Genomic DNA, 17,265 nt, shown 5'->3' on the forward strand with positions numbered 1-17,265 from the left:
GCACTAATCCTTCTACTGACACCAGTGTTGGGGCACTAATCCTTCTACTGACACCAGTGTTGGGGCACTAATCCTTCTACTGACACCAGTGATGGGGCACTAATCCTTCTACTGACACCAGTGATGGGGCACTAATCCTTCTACTGATACCAGTGATGGGGTACTGTTCCTCCCACTGACCCCAACAATTAAGCACTATTCCATCCACTAAAACTAATGATGGGGCATTATTCCTTCTCCTACTGCAAACAGGTGCTAGACCTTTATTTACTCCCAATGCTCACGGTCCATGGGGCATTGTTTACTCCCACTGAACACCGACTCTGGGGTATTTTCTACTATCTCTGGCCACAGTCCAGCCCCCCAGAGGTTTGAAAGTCGGTGAACTGGCCTTTTGTTTAGAAAGTCTGAGGACCCTGGGATAAAGAATCCATAGGTGGAGCGTGATACAATTTGGCTTTGTAAAGGCTGCAGCAATTTAAAAATGTTGGAATTTTATAGGAACCTCATAGGGACCAGAGTCCCTGAGACTTAAGATTCAACTTGCCAGGACAATATGGGCTCTGGTTGAAAGTGGCCTTTAAATCCTAACTCCTCCCTCTCAGAATACCCGCCCCATATATATATCTTTGATTTTTTTAAATACTTTTTTAAGAAGTTCAACAGACCAGTCATGTGACATGAGTAGGGACCTCTTTGCCTCTTCTCTGGTGCTAAACTGACCTCAATGATGATAAAATTGAAGGTATCGTTGGGCTTTAATTGCTAGCTGTTGCTCTTGTGGGCCCTGTTTCTTTCTGCCTGTGTTTTTAAACATTCCCCCCATTACTTACCTGTAATTCAGTACAGTTTTATATGTACTAGTTTCTGATAAAAACAGATGGAGATGTGGACTGGTGAGATCAGGCCTGCTTCAGATATATGTAAACTCATCTTTAAAAAGAGCTCCATTAGATCAGAATGACCTTGACAGCTGTCTTCTCTGATCAGATGTATATTTCCGGAGAGTCTGAGCTCTTCTAAGGCTCGCGTATCTGCATTTGCACATTATTTCCACACATACATAATGAAGCAGTGTGAATGGAATGGCAGTGACAGGCTGTGGCAATTTATTTATTTACTGTCAACCTTTTGATTTGTCATGGAAGATGTATCATATGGTAATCAGAGGCAAAATATCTGACTAGCCATTGATGTTTTTATTTAAGGACTCATTCACACTGGTACGATGCAGCAACAGGCTGTAAAATGCGGGCATTACCACATTGTCATTCTATGTGCAGTGTGCTGGGTTGTCATTCTTTTTAAATGGCACCCTACAATTTGGCCAGTAGCGTGTGCCGCATGACTCACCACACTGCATTGCAGAGAACGTATGTGGTGTGCTGTATTGGTAAAACGAAAAAAACTGGGTCATGTACATTTTTTGATCGGTGTATTAGCAGAAAATTTATAATGAATAGGCTGCGTTAATTCAATGCACGTTAACGCACAAAATAAGGTTTGTTAAAGTGATACTAAACTCTGGAGGTAAATAGGAAAAATGCATTCACATACCCTAATTAACCACAAAACTGTATCTTATTTGTGTATCAATCGGCTGTAGATCCTCCAATCATCTCTGAATTGGTGCTGACACTGTCCTTCCTTCTAGAGGGTGGCTACTTTTGTTCCCCATGGTCCCTGTGTGTGTTGTAAAGTAGTCACCGCTCCAAGCTCACTCCCCTGATAGACTACAACGTCAATACAAATTAGTAAACTAAACATGAGATTGTAGTCCATCACAAGAGTGAGCTTGGAGCGGTGACTACTTTACAACACACACAGGGACCATGGGGAACAAAAGTAGCCACCCTCCAGGAGGAAGGACAGTGTCGGCACCAATTCAGAGATGATTTGAGGATATACAGCTGATTGATACACAAATAAGATACATTTTGGTTAATAGTTAAAGTGGACCTTTACACCCTTTAACTAAAAATCACCACTCTGCTTGCTGATTTAAAATCATCTTACATTCATTGGTTAAAAACATGTTTTTCATTTACTTACAAATAGAGTTCATCTACTTCCTGGTCCAGTTCTGGCACAAATGATGTAGGTGCCAAAGCGTTGCATCCTAGGAAGGCTACATCAGTGGAGCATTGCTGGGAAATCTCATCTGTAATCTCAAGATATCTCAGGGAAAGGCATTTTCCTCCTCTAAGATGATGTGCATGGTCACATGTCCTAGTCACATGTGCCAGAGTTCCAGGAAGTAAATGGAGTGCTAGTAATCTGCTCTTAGTAAACATGGCCACTGTCAGAGGACAGAAGAAGAAAAGAGAAATAAGGCATGCAAGGAATACAAAGCTGGCAATGATCTATAAGTATCTGTAGATTGGCATTACTAAACATTTCTAAAGGTGTGTTTATTGTTATTTTAAAAATATGGGTAAAGTTTTTCTTTAAGATACATGAATGCATTTTTAAGAATTGACTCCAGAGTTTAGTGTCACTTTACCGCATTGCAACAGATCGTGTGTTAGTGTGAGGCCCCGTTCCCACTGCGCGATATGCAAATTGCGCGTTTGTTGCGCGATTTGCATATTGCGCGACATCGCGAGATTTGCCGCGCGATGTCACGTTCAAGCTTGCATTGAGCAAGCTTAAATCGCGGCTAAATCCGCTCCAAAAAGGGTCCTGCTGTAGCGACACACGACCCGCGACAGCAGGACCCTTTGCCCCATTGGATTGCATTGGAGCGCGATATCGCGCGGTAATTTGCCGCGATATCGCGGGAATTACCGCGCGATAAATCGCTCAATGTGAACGGGGTCTTAATCAGCTATTAAATCAGGAATATGGTTTTGTAATGGTTAACATCTAAGCGTTATTGAACACTTGAGTTGGATGTGATTGTTATTGGACACAGAGAAAATCTTTGATAATGATCAACACACGTTCTGTTTTCTCATTATGTAGAGGAACAAACTCTTCATTGTTTATCACCTCAATCCGAAGTCAGGAAAATGGTCTTAAAAAGACCGCCAGGTCTCTAGTCTACTTTTGTATGGGAGAGATCTGTCTATATATGGCCAGCTGGTCCGATATACATGTCTATCCCCAGACTCCTTACACCGTTATGGTTTTAGCCCTACCCACCAAAAAAATGGTCTATATCCTGGAGAGTAGAACCACTGCCCAATCATAGAAGCATGTAGGAAGAGCACATTATGTAATGTAATGTTTTTTCTGCATTTCTAACAAGCCAACATCGCATTTTGGTACACTCATGGCAAAACTGTAAATCATTGTGAAAATATTACATGCTAATAACTGTATGTGGTTCATCCTTGTATACGTATATATAGTGTTTAATTGTATTATATCATATTTCCTAATTCACATTCTTTTTTTTCTAATTTCTTTTTCTATATTTCTATACACACCAAGCTGTCCAGGAATTACAGTGACAGCAGCTAGGACCAACTACACTGCCTGGGCCAAAAAAAAGTCATACTCACTCTAATTATTTGTAGGGACGCACATATTCGCCATGACATTGTTTCAATAAGCTTATGTAATGTCACAACATTTATTTCCATCCAGAGTTGCATTAATGTTTCACCAAGATCTTGTAGTGATGATGGGAGAGTTGGTCCACTGCATAACGTCTTCTCCAGCACATCCAAAAGATTCTCAATGGGGTTCAGGTCTGGACTCTGTGGTGGCCAATCTATGTGTGAGAAGGATGTCTCGTGGTCCCTACACCACTTTTTCACAATTTCAGCCCGATGAATCCTGACATTGTCATCTTGGAATATACCCAATGTGCCATCAGGGAAGAAGAAATCCATTGATGGAAAAACCTGGTCATTCAGTACATTCAGGGAGGCAGCTGACCTCATTTTTTGGGGACATAACATTGTTGAACCCAGACCTGACCAACTGATGCAACCTCAGATCATAACACTGCCCGAAATCCAGGTGGAGACTTTTTCTTTTTCTGGCCAAGCATTGTAAAACTCTCCTTTTTCACATGTTATCATGAATCTTTAAAAAAAAAGGCTTTAGCCGCCCATAAAGCTCTCTTTGTAATCACTCGGATGTACGTTACAGCCGTGGCGTCTCTCAGCCTGTCATTTATTTGTGGCTGTACACAAACACCTGGGACTCCTGGCCACAGAAATTATGCTCCTTTGTATGCTATGAGGCCCAAACATACACTTTAACAGAGCTATTCACAAAAGGGTGAAGAGTTTGGAGAAGGCAGGAGAAGTGAACAATCTAGGACAACATCGCTGAACTGGAAAGTGAGCTGAATTGGAGAATTTTCCCAAATCAGCTATGTTGTCCTAGATTGTTCACTTCTCCTGACTTCTCCAAACCCTTCACCCTTTTGTGACCAGCCCTGTAAGCCTTGAAATTAATACAGGAATCACAACCTAACTATTTAGTGCTTCAGTATTACACAGTGATCATGTCACCAACTTCAAAACTTGCAGCTAAAATCACAGAAAAGTCAAGTGTTTTAACTGTTTACAGCGTTTTCCTGTCCATAAATTATTATTTTTTATTCACTTGCAGTGTGCCTTGGTACTTACTAAGACATGTTACTTCTTCAGGAGGGTTAATTCCCTAGCACAGCCCCTTCCCTCCTTGTACTTTATAGCCCTCCCCTCTTCTGGGAGTGTCTTCTTATTCTCTGTGCTGGGCCAGCTCCTTCGCCCTCCCCCCGCCTCTGTACATAACCTGTTTTGTAGCTGCCAGGGGAGGAATAAAGGGGAATACTATAGAGTGACAGTTCTGAGTATTCTGGGGCTGCTGACACAATTCTCAAGATGGCAGTGTCCAGCAGCTGTTTTAGGGCTTTGGGATATCTAGAAAAGTGACATTTATACAGGTAAATGCCATCCCTAAAATATGTTAAATGCACATATAATCATATGGGAAGATTTTTGTTGAATTAATAAATTGGACGACAGGGACTCTTTAACTACTGCTGTACTGCATCAGTCCACTCCCCTACCTTTTACAATAATTTGGTTACAGATTTCAGTCTTAATATGTTTTATTTCTTTAGTTGGCTGTGTTGGATCTCATTTTCTGGTACTTTTTTTTCAGGAACAAGGCAGCACTGAACTGAGGATCAAATCACTAATAAGCTCTCTAATGCACATGGTCTATGAGTATGTGTGTCGATCACTATTTAAGGTAAGCCAGTGTATTTTTGTCAGGTCTGGAATAATGGGCCAGGTGTGGAACTCCTTGGCAGGGACGAACAATGTCCAAAAAGCGCAGTACAAAAGGATAATCCAATCGGGTAGTCAGGTCCAGTTCCGGGTCGTGGCGGGCAGCAGGAATCGTAGTCGAAGGGTCAAGCAAAAGGGTCGGTAGCCGGGAAGTCAAATAAAACAACAGGTTCACAGGAGGGAGCTGGGTGTTGACCATGAGGTAGAATAACTCAGCAATGAGTCAAGGCTCTGACCAGCTTTAAATACCCAGGGAACCCAGTACCGCCCCCTGGCTGCCAAGGCAACCAGGAAGCTTCCCCAGTCAGAGTCCAATCACAAGACTGAGGGCAAGTGGTGAAGGCTGAAGTCCTCCCCCAGCCTGAGTAGCACCTGTGGCATGGAATGGCGCAGGCGCACTACGCTTGCACGTCCGTGCATGCGCGCGAGGCTTGCGTACCGCGCACCCGGCAAGCGACCTGCGCACGCGCACTGGCCACACCAGCGTCAGATGCCCTGCCAGGGGGAGGAGGAGGAGCTACCCGTGCCTGATGTAGAGCGCTGTGAGCTGCCGGCGTCTCTCCTCCCCGCACCCCTCAGCCTCCTGTCGCAGATCGGTGTGGGCAGAGACAGCTAACGCTGTTATAGGAGCCTGAGCTCTCCTCCCGCACTGCCCTGCCCAGCCTCCTGTGACAGCGTGTCAGGAAGGAGAGCGGGTACAAGCAGTGAGTGATCAGTGATCGCTGAGTGTTTGTAAATATTTGACAGAGTATGTATACTATATCCTCAATTATGAATGAATGGGAAGTGATCTACATCACCTCCTGTTCATTAAAAATATTAAAAAATTTAAACGTTTATAAAAAATAAAATGTAAATTTTTTTTGAAAAAGTTAGAATAGAAAACATTTTCGGTTTCGTCCTGACATGTTTTTTTTCGGTTTTGAAATTTTCATTTCGGTGCACCTCTAACTAAATACATTGTGCTCAAAGGTGTCCCTTTTCCTAATCTTAGCATGTTGGGAGGCATGCAGACATGGTTAATTATGTTAAAAATAATCCACACACACATATAAAACATGTTTTATCCCAGTTTGGCTGTAGAAGTAGAAATACACTTTAACCCAGAATTCTGGCAAGTTCAGCCCTTGGTAACAAAGTACAAAATGGATCAGATGGGCACTCAGAAGAGGGTTCTTTGCCTAAAAAAAAAAGTTGCAGGCTGCTTTTAGGCAGCACATTTAGTTTTTAAACGTAGACAAATTTGCTTCAAAGAAGAATCATTTTAAGCCCTATTTTTGTAGAACAAAAGTAGAACAAGCACTTTTATCTGTTTAGTGACTCGGAAAGTTAGATGGCACTTTTTGACCTGGAAGATGGATACTGGATATCACTGGAAGATGATATTTATATACGACTGGTGGAAACCAGCAAACAGACAACAGAAGAGAACACTTAGTGCCTTTATTATGGAGCTCAGCAATGTTTTAGGCTTTCTACAGTCATTTTTTTTCTCCCAACACTTTTTAAACATTTCTTTTACCTAAAATATATGTTTTTTTCCCCGTGTTGCATAGTTTTTGTTTATTTTCATATTCTTTTTATATCAGCACACAGGGACCAAGCAGTAGATTTATTTATTGTAAATCCCCTTCGGCGTGCAAACTTAAAAAGCACGCTGGGGAGTTGTTGTTTTTTTATTTCCCACCGGAGAGTTCCAGCAGGGAGTTTTCTCTACCACTCCTTTTCATAGTTGTGTCTACCGCTATACGGAATACTAAAAATAAAACAAGGCATTCAAAGTAAGCAGCATGTCCTTCCTGAGCAAGGGCATCTGTAAACTTGGCTACCAGGCAGGAAGGATCACCAGCATTCCGCATCCACCAGCTCCAGCCTTAGATTTCAAATTAATTGAGAATTATGTTTCTTTTGCATGTGTAATTAGATGATAAAGCAGATGTCAAAGCTTAATAGAAGCGAAATGGGAGCATTTTAATTTTCATTAATGGTACACTTTGGCAAATATTTTTTTTTCCCCCAAGTGGAGTAGTGCTGATTAAAATGTCGTTCACTCAAAGATGCATTTCCCACATTGCCCAAGGTGAAGGTCAATTTAATGCAAATCTTAATTTTTATTTTTTTTTAAAGATGTATGTATGAATATCATAAGATTTATGTAATTAAATTACTAATGTGCTAATATGTAAAGCTTATCAGTTTGTAAAGTTCTATTTATAGAGTTTAATTATATACATACATGGGAACAGCTGCGTTTGCTCATTGCATATGCATCTTGGCTTTCTTGTATAGAGTATAAAGTGTAGTGGTTTTGCCTATCTGACTACTCAGACCATAGGGTATAGGTTAAAGCCCTGGGATCCGTGGATCTGCACGTCTATTGATATGGGATTCGTCCATGAAGACTAATTCAGGGTAATTTAATAAGGGGAGTTTACGACACATTTTTGGTGGTGTTGGTGTAGTCTGAAGCCTTGCTCCAAATTAAAGTGATATTAAAGACAAAAGGTTTATAAGCTATTTCAAATGCTAATTAAACCACTTACAATGGATGCTGCTCCTTGATGTTTAAAGGTTTTAGTTTCCTGCAGAATCAGTTGGTTCCCGGGGCACTGGCCCTGATATCCAGTTTTAGAGTGGCTCCTTTCCCTTGCAGGGTCCTATGGAACCACCCCTGTGTGCTAGTAAGCTATGTGTGTCTCTACAAGTACACAGACACACCAAGGATAGCCAATCCTCTGCTCTCCCTTTCCTGCTCCCCCTCCTCCCCTCTCTGGTAGATTTACAGCCACTGGAGACTGCTCTGTCCCTTGCGATCTTGTACTGGACAGGAAGTTCAGGGAAGTTGAGTTGAAAGAGTTGGAGCTTTCCGGAAACATGATGATTGCAAGTGCTTGGGCAAAAATATACACAGAAATACTTTACTGGGCGATGTATATTTGTTTGATCTAATTCATTATTGAAATAATGTTTGAGAGTTTAGTACTACTTCAATAAAACCTGTCCTGCCTTTTTATTGTTAGTACCGATGCACACAACAAATTCAATTATTTATTTGGAACGCTTTTCCTATCGTTCACTAATGTTGCGATAATTTCCTAAAGAAAAACCACCATATCGGTGATCAGGAAAGTGGAGGTAAACAGGACCTCTTCCATTTTGGTGTAAATTGTGCAACAGTTCTGTCAGATTTGCTTTGGTAGTACTCTGCGCTGTCAAAGCAGCCATTCAGCAAATATGCTGGTACTACTGGTCTCTTCCATGTCTTCAGATTTTACTGGTTGCTGTGGTTAATTAATGGCTGCCATAGTCAACCTAACCTCATAGTAACTGCCAGCCACAAAAAATGCAGCTCTCATTAGCCTCAGATGTGAAATCATGATGTGCTTATACCGAGTATCTGGGCGAGTACTCGTACTTGCCCAAATGCTCCGATACTTATCCCTGATACCGGAACTTCCGGTCAAAGGGAGATTTCATCTGACCGCCAGTGCCGCGAGGGAACATGGGGTCGGCTTCTTCGCAAATCAGGAAGCCTGGCCTCGTGTAATGACTTGCGGTCTGGCTTCCTTTTTGGCTGGGATGCCCGGCCAATCAGCATGGAGCCAGCTTCCCGGGCAATCAGGAAGCCGGGCAGTGGGTAGTGGCCTGCCTCCCGGCTTCCTGATTGGATGGGAAGCTGGCTCCATGCTGATTGGCCAGGAAGCCGGCATCCCAGCCAATCAGCATGGATCCAGCTTCCCGAGCAATCAAGAAGCCTGCCAGCGGATAATAGGGTAGCAATCATAATAGGGTAGCAATCATAATAGGGTAGCAATCATCGATATGATTGCTACCCGAAAGTACAGGTATCGGTATTTGGTATCGTTGCGTACTGAAATATAAATATCGGTACATATACTCGATACAAAAAAAATGGTATTGGTACATCCATAATTATATGTATGTGCAACAGCACAATCAGAGACAATTGTCAATAGTGAACCATATATGTGCACATAGGAGGCATCTAATTTTGTTTTTATTTTTCTGGAATATAAAGATGAATTTCTCTGAGATTTATTCATGGTACATACACTACTTGGCCAAAAAAAAAGGTCACCATCTGGATCTAGCTAAGCAAATAGCTAAGAGACTTCAGTTGGATAATTGGTCTAAGTTCAGCAACGTTATGACTCCAAAAAGGAGGTCAGCTGCCTACCTGAATATACTGAATGATCAGGTTTTTCCATCAATGGATGTTTTTCTTCCCTGATGGCACATTGGGCGTATTCCAAGATGACAATGCCAGGATTCATCGGCCTCAAATTGTATTGAGTGGTTCAGGGAGCATGAGACATAATTTTCACACATGGATTGACCACCACAGAGTGTTAAGCAGTAGATATATGCCCCAACATTAAAAACAAAAAAAGTTGGCAAATACCAACTAACTTACCTGGGTCAGTGCCGCTCGCTCCCGGCTGCAGAAGCCCCAGCTCCCGAACACTGTGAAGGAGGAAGTGTGGGTGGGCGCACTTTAACCCCATAGAGAATCTTTGGGATGTGCTGGAGAAGACTCTCCCATCATCACTACAAGATCTTGGTAAAATATTAATGCAACTCTGGACGGAAATAAATGTTGTGACATTGCATAAGCTAGCTGAAATGATGACATGGCAAATTTGTGCCACAATCAAAGTTAAAGGCGATCCAACGAAATATTGGTCTGTGTGACTGGGCAGTGTACATGGATAGATAGATTGTTGCAGTCCGTAACAGCTATTTATTTTTCGTTGTTTGCCTTTGATATTTGCTTTGAACTCTGGACCACTAACAAATGGCAAATGGGTTTGTAGGTTGTTCTTCTTTTTTAGTACAAAATTAAACTTTTGAATCTTAGATAGGAGATGTGTGCTGGTTCCTTTAGTAGATTTCATACCTTCATTGATTTCCAGAGATGAGAATGTTAACATTTGATGTGTGATACATTCATTGCCTGCAGCTTGTTAATGTGTTAGAGCGTAAGTCGCATTGCTTTTATCTCTCTATTAAACTTTAGTCTATGGTTTGAATCATGGATCTCAAACAATAAGGAATAGATTTTGACACTGGTGTTCATTATTTTATTACTTTAATTTATCTTGAAATGTGATGAGAAAAAGAGCTTATGTTGGGTTGGCATTTAAATATTTATTTACTACTTTATAGTGTTCAGCTGAATTTTCTTGGCTTGGTTTAACAAGCTGACTTGATGCTTATTGAAGGTTATGGAAAGCTGGCTGAGTACTATGTAAGAAGCATTTGAAGTCAAATTCCAGTCAGTTTTGAATTAGGTGGGGCGTGGGGTGGCAAGGAGATATACAGGTCAGTAAGGAAAATGATGTCATCTTCAAACGCCGCGAGTTTGGTTCCTGTCCGGCCACCCCCACCCCCGTGATATTTTTTTTTTAGCAAATAGTCTTTATTAAAGTTTTATCAATACATGACAAGAAGGCAAATCAGCCTGACCCCATCGGGGTACAGACGTAAACTTGTAATACACATCAGTAACAAGACATTACAAAGGGAAAACAGAACAGAAAAAGAAAAAAACAAAAAAGACAAAGAAATTACAGTGCGGCTTTACCAAGGGTATCACTGTACAACATTACCACACTAAACATAAGCATTTGTTTACATAACCTGGGGTTAACTCACGATAAACTAGCGAGGGACCCTCGCATGTACCTAAAGGTCTCTCAGTATGCTGTGAACTTGCGTTGGTTGGAGTGGGACTACAGGAATCTAGAGGGGACTGAATTGAATTGGATTATTGCTGGGAAGGATCAGTCAACAGGAGGTCTCCAAGCAATACAGGGGAAACATTAGAAGACATTAAAGAACATCTAGGGCACCTAGTGACCCATCTAATTTGGTGGTGTGATACCAAACCGTATCCTTAAACAGTGTCATCACCTCTTTCAGCTGCGATGTTGATAGCGTTGAAACTATAAAGGAGGTCCAGGTGGAAAAGAATTTATCTGTGAGTGAACTATTATAGTGAGCATCCAGTTTATCTAGTAACATCAGTTTGTTAAGCAGATCCCCGTGATATTTAAGAGTCAATATTAAAATGAGAGGGGAAAAGGGGGCACCCCTGTCTTGTCCCATTGGAAATCTGGAAGGCGTTCGACAGGTGTCTTGCCAGAAATGAGGTGCCCTTGTCACTCCCTATGAAGCAAAAACTGGAAGCAAAAGTTATCTTATATTTCTTGTGTAAGCTACTAATCCCATCACCCTGCATGTAATGGAGATGAAGAAAGGCAGAAATGTCTAGCCTGTGTGTATCTTCCACAGATATACTGCAGGAGTGAGTGTTGCCACCCAGGGACATGAAGTGTATTATTCACAGGATTACCAGGTGACAGACATACAGAGATAAAGAATAATGTGGAATGGTAGAAAGAAGCTTTTATGGCAGAAGATATTTACACAGTCTCTTCTGCCATAAAAAGCCCACCAATCAGCTTTAAAAAAAAAATCCTTTTATTTGCACTTTAAAGAAGACTGGAAGCTCTTTATTCTATAATGTTAAATAGACAAAAAAACATATATTTGTATCGAAAACACAGGTTTGCCCATATTATTTTTTCTATACTTATTTGGTTTATATGAAGCTTTTTTTCACTTTGTATAACTTTCAGTTATTCCTTATTCAGGAATTATGTAACTGAGAATCAGTTTAGTTTATATTTGCACTTCAACTTTATTGTGGTAAATATTAAAAATGTGAAATATTATTTATGTTTTCAAGGCTGACCAGCTGATGTTTGCTCTACATTTTGTGCGTGGCATGCATCCTGAGCTCTTTCAGGAGAATGTAAGTAATCAGTGAAGATTTCTATTATGATTTACTATATTTTCAAACCCAGAGGTGTCCAAACTGAGGGTCAGGGATCCACAGAAATTATTTGGAAAGCACATCTTTTCAGGCTCTCAACATAATAGCAGACTAAGGCCCCTTTGTCACAGGCGGTCCGATCAGATGCCCAATGCTAGTCTGATCCGTAGTGCTCCGATCAGGAGGGGATCTGTGCACAGATCCCCTCCTGACCAGTTCGTATGAAAGGGGCCTAACAATGGAGGCTGTAGAAAAATGGGCCGTGGATATTTGCCCCTTACTGTAAATTAGTAGTGGTCAAATTGCTAGATACAGGAGCCCTCAGCTATAGAGTTTACATCACCAGAGAGCTGTACATTATATTCAGCATCTGATATACTGTAGATAATGTCAGGGTTTGCAGTACATACTGTAGGAAATGGTGAGAGACTACAGATGTCTTAAAGGAGAAAGCCAGAGATTGCAAACATGCTACGGAAGACAGTTAAAGGCTGCTACAGGAGGCAGAGATTATACAGGTTACAGGAGACAGTCAGGTGCTGCTGACATAAAGGAATGTTCTCATTATCCAGCCAACTACTCTTATGCCTGTACGTCCTCTCTGGCTCCAGCCAAAGTACCTTTGCTGAGCCTTGTTGAATGTAGAACTGATTGGCCAGGTTGAATTTTCTAGCTTATTGCTATTGTTTTCTTAGCTAAAAATGGGCACCCACCCCATTTGGCAGCAATAGGCAGAGAAAGATCAGTCACTTTAGCAGAAACACTTAAATGCTGTTCAGGGGAGGGCCCCATCTGTTTCCGCTCAAGTGACTGATCTTTTTCTGGGGGACGGGGGATTTGCCCGCCCCCCCCCAGACCAGTAGTTTAGTACAATAAGATATATTAGGTCTAATAGTATAGGTTCCCTTGTACTATGACTATTTACAACTTCCAAAGCTTATAAAATGATTGTTTTTTTTTATTACTTTTTGCTTTTTAAACTAGAACAGACCTAAAAGTCTGAAAGTAACCTGCTATGGATGGACACCACAGCCAACAATGCAATATATTTTTATACTGTGAAGAACATGATACCCAGCACTTCCCGCTCACAAGCTGCTTAAGCTTTTTGAGAGATTGATATCATCAGGGTTCTTTCTCTAATAAGTCCAATTCCAATTTGGCTGCATCAATAAGGGAGGAAGCCTGATGACCTCAGTTTCTCATGATGCATCTGACCAGCCTAGACAGATTGTAACCAGGATATTGTTTGGTATTTGTCCTCACAATTTAATGTTTTATAGCATTTTGGCTTGTTGTAGAGCCAGACATGGGACTTTCAAAGCATATGTGTGCTTAGTCCATGCAGAATAAAGAAACAGAATTGCTTTCATGCCCCCTCCCAAGCTTCACATATTCACCTTTCCTTTGATCGCCTGGCAATTCATTCAGCCACCAGGAGTGGGGAAAGGAAGCCCTGTGTAAGCGCCAGATATCAATCCATTTAGAGCTTACACAAGTCACTCTAGTTAGAGCTTATAGAGAGCTAACGGCTCTCCTACCCCACAAAACTACACAAGACCAGCTATGTCACATGCTCCCCCCCCTACCTGGGTGTTTGCTTCACTCCTGGTAACTGAATAAAGCAAGCGGCAGAGTGAAGAAAAGGTATGTGCTGCTGAGCAGGGAGCATTAAGGCAAACCTGTTGCTTTTTCCTGCGTGGGCAAATCATAGGCTTGCGTTAAGCAATTTGTGACACTGTAATTTATGCTTCACAGGAGTGGGATGTATTCACTGGTGTCATCATTGGGGATATGTTCAAGAAATCGGTAAGTAAACATCTTTAACTCACACTGTACTGAGATAGGATTAAGACTGACCCATAAATTGCAAAGTGCAGTTCGTTAAAGAATAACTCCGGGTAAAAAATGTATTAACTCTTGCAGGGGGCTACCCTCACACAGCAAGAATTGAGTGCCCGTTTTTGCCTAAGGTAAAAAATAACAAAGTTATACTCACCCAAACCTCGGAGCCAGCTATCACAGCGCTCCCTCCTTCCTGTGTCCTCCCCTGCAGCGATGGTATGTCTCTCGGCATCCTCAAGTCCTATACACTGTGTATAGAACATGGTGACTCAGGGACCATTTTAATGGAGAGGCAGAGAGGCTGCAGGGACTGATCTAAGAGCAAGCTGGCTAAGAGGTTTAGGTTAGTATAACTTTTTTATTTTTACCCCTAGACAGAAATGAGCACTTAACTCTTGAAGTGCGGGGGAAAGCCCCACTGCAAGGGTTAATAATTTTTTTTACACAGAGTTCTGCTTTAGGTTTAGGCATTGTGAGAATTGGCTTCCAATGGGAGCACATTAAAGACACTTCCACTCGCTTACCACCTCTTTTTAAGGGCTTCTTTGCCCACTTTTATTAATTCAAACATAAAAGTCCACACAGGTGTTTCCCTCGCAGGGGTCTTCAAACATAAAGTACAGCTTTTCTGTAAGCATCATAACATTTGTAAAGTCATGCCAACTTCAGGCTGTTCCTTTAAACAAAACCTTTCACACACAGGGTGTATCCAACATGCTTGTTAAGGTCCCCACACACCTTACGATAATCGTACGATAATCGCGGGAAATCCCGCGATCGTACGATTATCGTAAGGATTGTGGAAGCCGTGCGACCTCTACTACTGTAAGGTCGCACGACTTTGAACTTACGAACATGTTCGAAAACCCGCCGAGCATCGTACGACGTTCGGCGGGTTTGTGGCATGTCCGTACGATAACAGCCGTACGGGCCGGTGTGCGCAAGCGCACACTGCCCGTTCGGCATTGCGGTCATCGGAAGCCCGCCCCTCAGGGGGCGTGGCTTGCGATCATCGCAAGTACGATCTGCCTATGCAAGATAGGCAGATCGTACGTTTTTTTAAGTACCTTACGACCATCGCAAGACAAAAGTCTTGCAATGGTTGTAAGGTGTGTGCCCAGCCTTACACTGTTTCTGGTTCTCTTCAGCGCACAGGTGATACGCTCCTCAGTCCACCAGACACACAGACTGGTTCCAGGGTGGAGCCCTCCTGACTCCTGCACAGAGACCTCCTCTGTCTTCCAGGTGGAACCACTCACTCAGCAGCCTGGGATATCTTATGGAGGCCCTAATAAACCAGCTTGCTTCAGCTGGGCTGGTTACCACTAGGCCTCCAGCACTCTGAACACTTCCCCCTAGAGTAAGAACCACAGCACTACACCTGAAACTGGGCCATACAAATCTGCCATCCTGGCTATACCCAGACATTCCCATTTGCCTGCTGCCGCAGTATACATAGGGGATGATTTATAAATGATCCGTGCAGCCATACACTGGCCGAATGCCGTTTGCACGACACTCTCCCCACTGGATGGAGCCAAGAAGGAATTTCTTATCTTCCTTGATTCTATCTAGTTATAATAATGCAGTGCAAATAGCATTCAGCCAGTATATGGCTGAGCGGCTCATTTATAAATGCTCCCCATAGTGTAAAAATATACAGTATATTTTCCCCTTTGGCGATTATGATCTGTGTGCATGCATGCGTCATACATGCGTCATCGCAATTCTTTTACATTACATATTATTCAGACTTTGCCCAGGGGCGGCTTAAAACATTTTGCACACATTGATTAAGTCTATGTCAGAGTACTTGTAGTTCTGTATAGCAAAAATACATTACTGGATAAAATGTGTATTTTAATATCTACCTGGTGTTCAGTTTTAAGCTGGTTTCATGAGAACCTCTTTAGAGCTTCTGCTTATTACTGAAATACATTCACTTTTTGTTTCTCATCGGAGACTTTTTGTACATTTGTGAATACGCCTTTCTGCTGTTAATATATTATGTTTGCATTGTACCTGCAGATGTACAATAAAGTTGACTTCTGATTTAAAAAAAAAATATATATATATTATGTTTGAGAGCACCATTGTAATTTATGTTATTTCTTAATTTTCTGACATTGAAAGGACTCTCAGAAGTCTCTGCGAGATCAGATCCCATCTTGGATAGAGCAGGAAAGAGCGTGGGCTGTGGCATTGTTCAAGGTCTGTTCTTTCTTATATTCGAAATTGCTGAGTACTTGCAATGGTGGCTGAGATACCAGACTGCAGGGCATATTCTGCTGACTCAGCTTTCCTTTGATTATATTCTATATATAAGTCCCCATATGACCATGATCAGTGACTTCTTTCTTCTCACTCTTATCTCATCCCTCATACTCCCTGTCCAAAACAATGTATTGCTTAATTAAAATCACTGTGCATATAAAATATGTTTCCAGCCATTTAAACATGAACCAAGTGTTTTATCTCACAGGCCTCTCTGCCGGCTCTTTATCAGAGCCTAAGCCTGGAAGATTCAAATCTGTGGAGTCATTTCTCAAAGAGCTCGGTGTGTGAGCAAGAATTCCCAGCAGCCATTGCCAAGAAACTGTCTTTGCTCCAACAGGTAATTTGTTATCACTAACACTTCTAATGAACTATCCGGCTTGATAAACCATCTGCAGCTTTGTTTGCATGTTGGTGGTAATGAGAAATGTTGAAGGTACACCCCTCACTTTTTTTTATTGTCATTAGTTTTTGAAGCTGAACAATAGGCAAACCACTACATACAGTATCTGAAATACATATAATGGCTTATTTACCTTCCAAAGAATTTTAATTTCTGCCCATCCAGTCCTGAGATTATCACAATCCTGCCACACTGCTGCAGTTAAAGTGACTCTAAACTCAGGAGTTCAATCTTAAAAATGAATTCAAGTACCTTAACTATTAATAAAAATGTTGTTTATTCGTGTATTACTCGGCTGCTCAAAGCTCACTCCCCTGATGGATTAAAATCCGACATTTAGTTAGGTAATTTGTATTGAATGTATAGTCTATCATGGGTGCGAGCTTGAATCAGTGACTACTTTACAACACACACAGGGACCTTGGGGAACCAAAGTAGCCACCCTCCAGAAGGAAGGATAATGTCAGTACCAGTTCAGAGATGATTTGAGGATTTACAGCTGAGTGATACACAAAAAAGATACATTTTTGGTAATAGTTAAGGTACTTGAAGGCTTTTTTAAGATTTAACTCCTGAGTTTAGTGTCACTTTAAGTATATATATATATATATATATATATATATATATATATATATAGTGTGTGTATATGT

The 17,265-nt window shown here is 41.6% G+C and overlaps 1 protein-coding gene across 1 annotated transcript in view; it reads left to right on the top strand.

Moving 5' to 3' along the window:
* Positions 1 to 17,265, top strand: part of DYNC2H1 (dynein cytoplasmic 2 heavy chain 1) — a 315,198-nt gene that overhangs the window by 157,179 nt on the left and 140,754 nt on the right. The window contains exons 70-74 of the mRNA XM_018567326.1: positions 5,107 to 5,196; positions 12,007 to 12,072; positions 13,852 to 13,902; positions 16,072 to 16,149; positions 16,421 to 16,552. Of these exons, the coding sequence (XP_018422828.1) occupies positions 5,107 to 5,196; positions 12,007 to 12,072; positions 13,852 to 13,902; positions 16,072 to 16,149; positions 16,421 to 16,552 (417 nt within the window). The remainder of the gene's footprint in view (positions 1 to 5,106; positions 5,197 to 12,006; positions 12,073 to 13,851; positions 13,903 to 16,071; positions 16,150 to 16,420; positions 16,553 to 17,265) is intronic.

Source organism: Nanorana parkeri, unplaced genomic scaffold, assembly GCF_000935625.1.
Source record: "Nanorana parkeri isolate BGI_ZX_2015 unplaced genomic scaffold, ASM93562v1 scaffold1029, whole genome shotgun sequence".
In the NCBI taxonomy this organism is placed as follows: Eukaryota; Metazoa; Chordata; class Amphibia; order Anura; family Dicroglossidae; genus Nanorana; species Nanorana parkeri.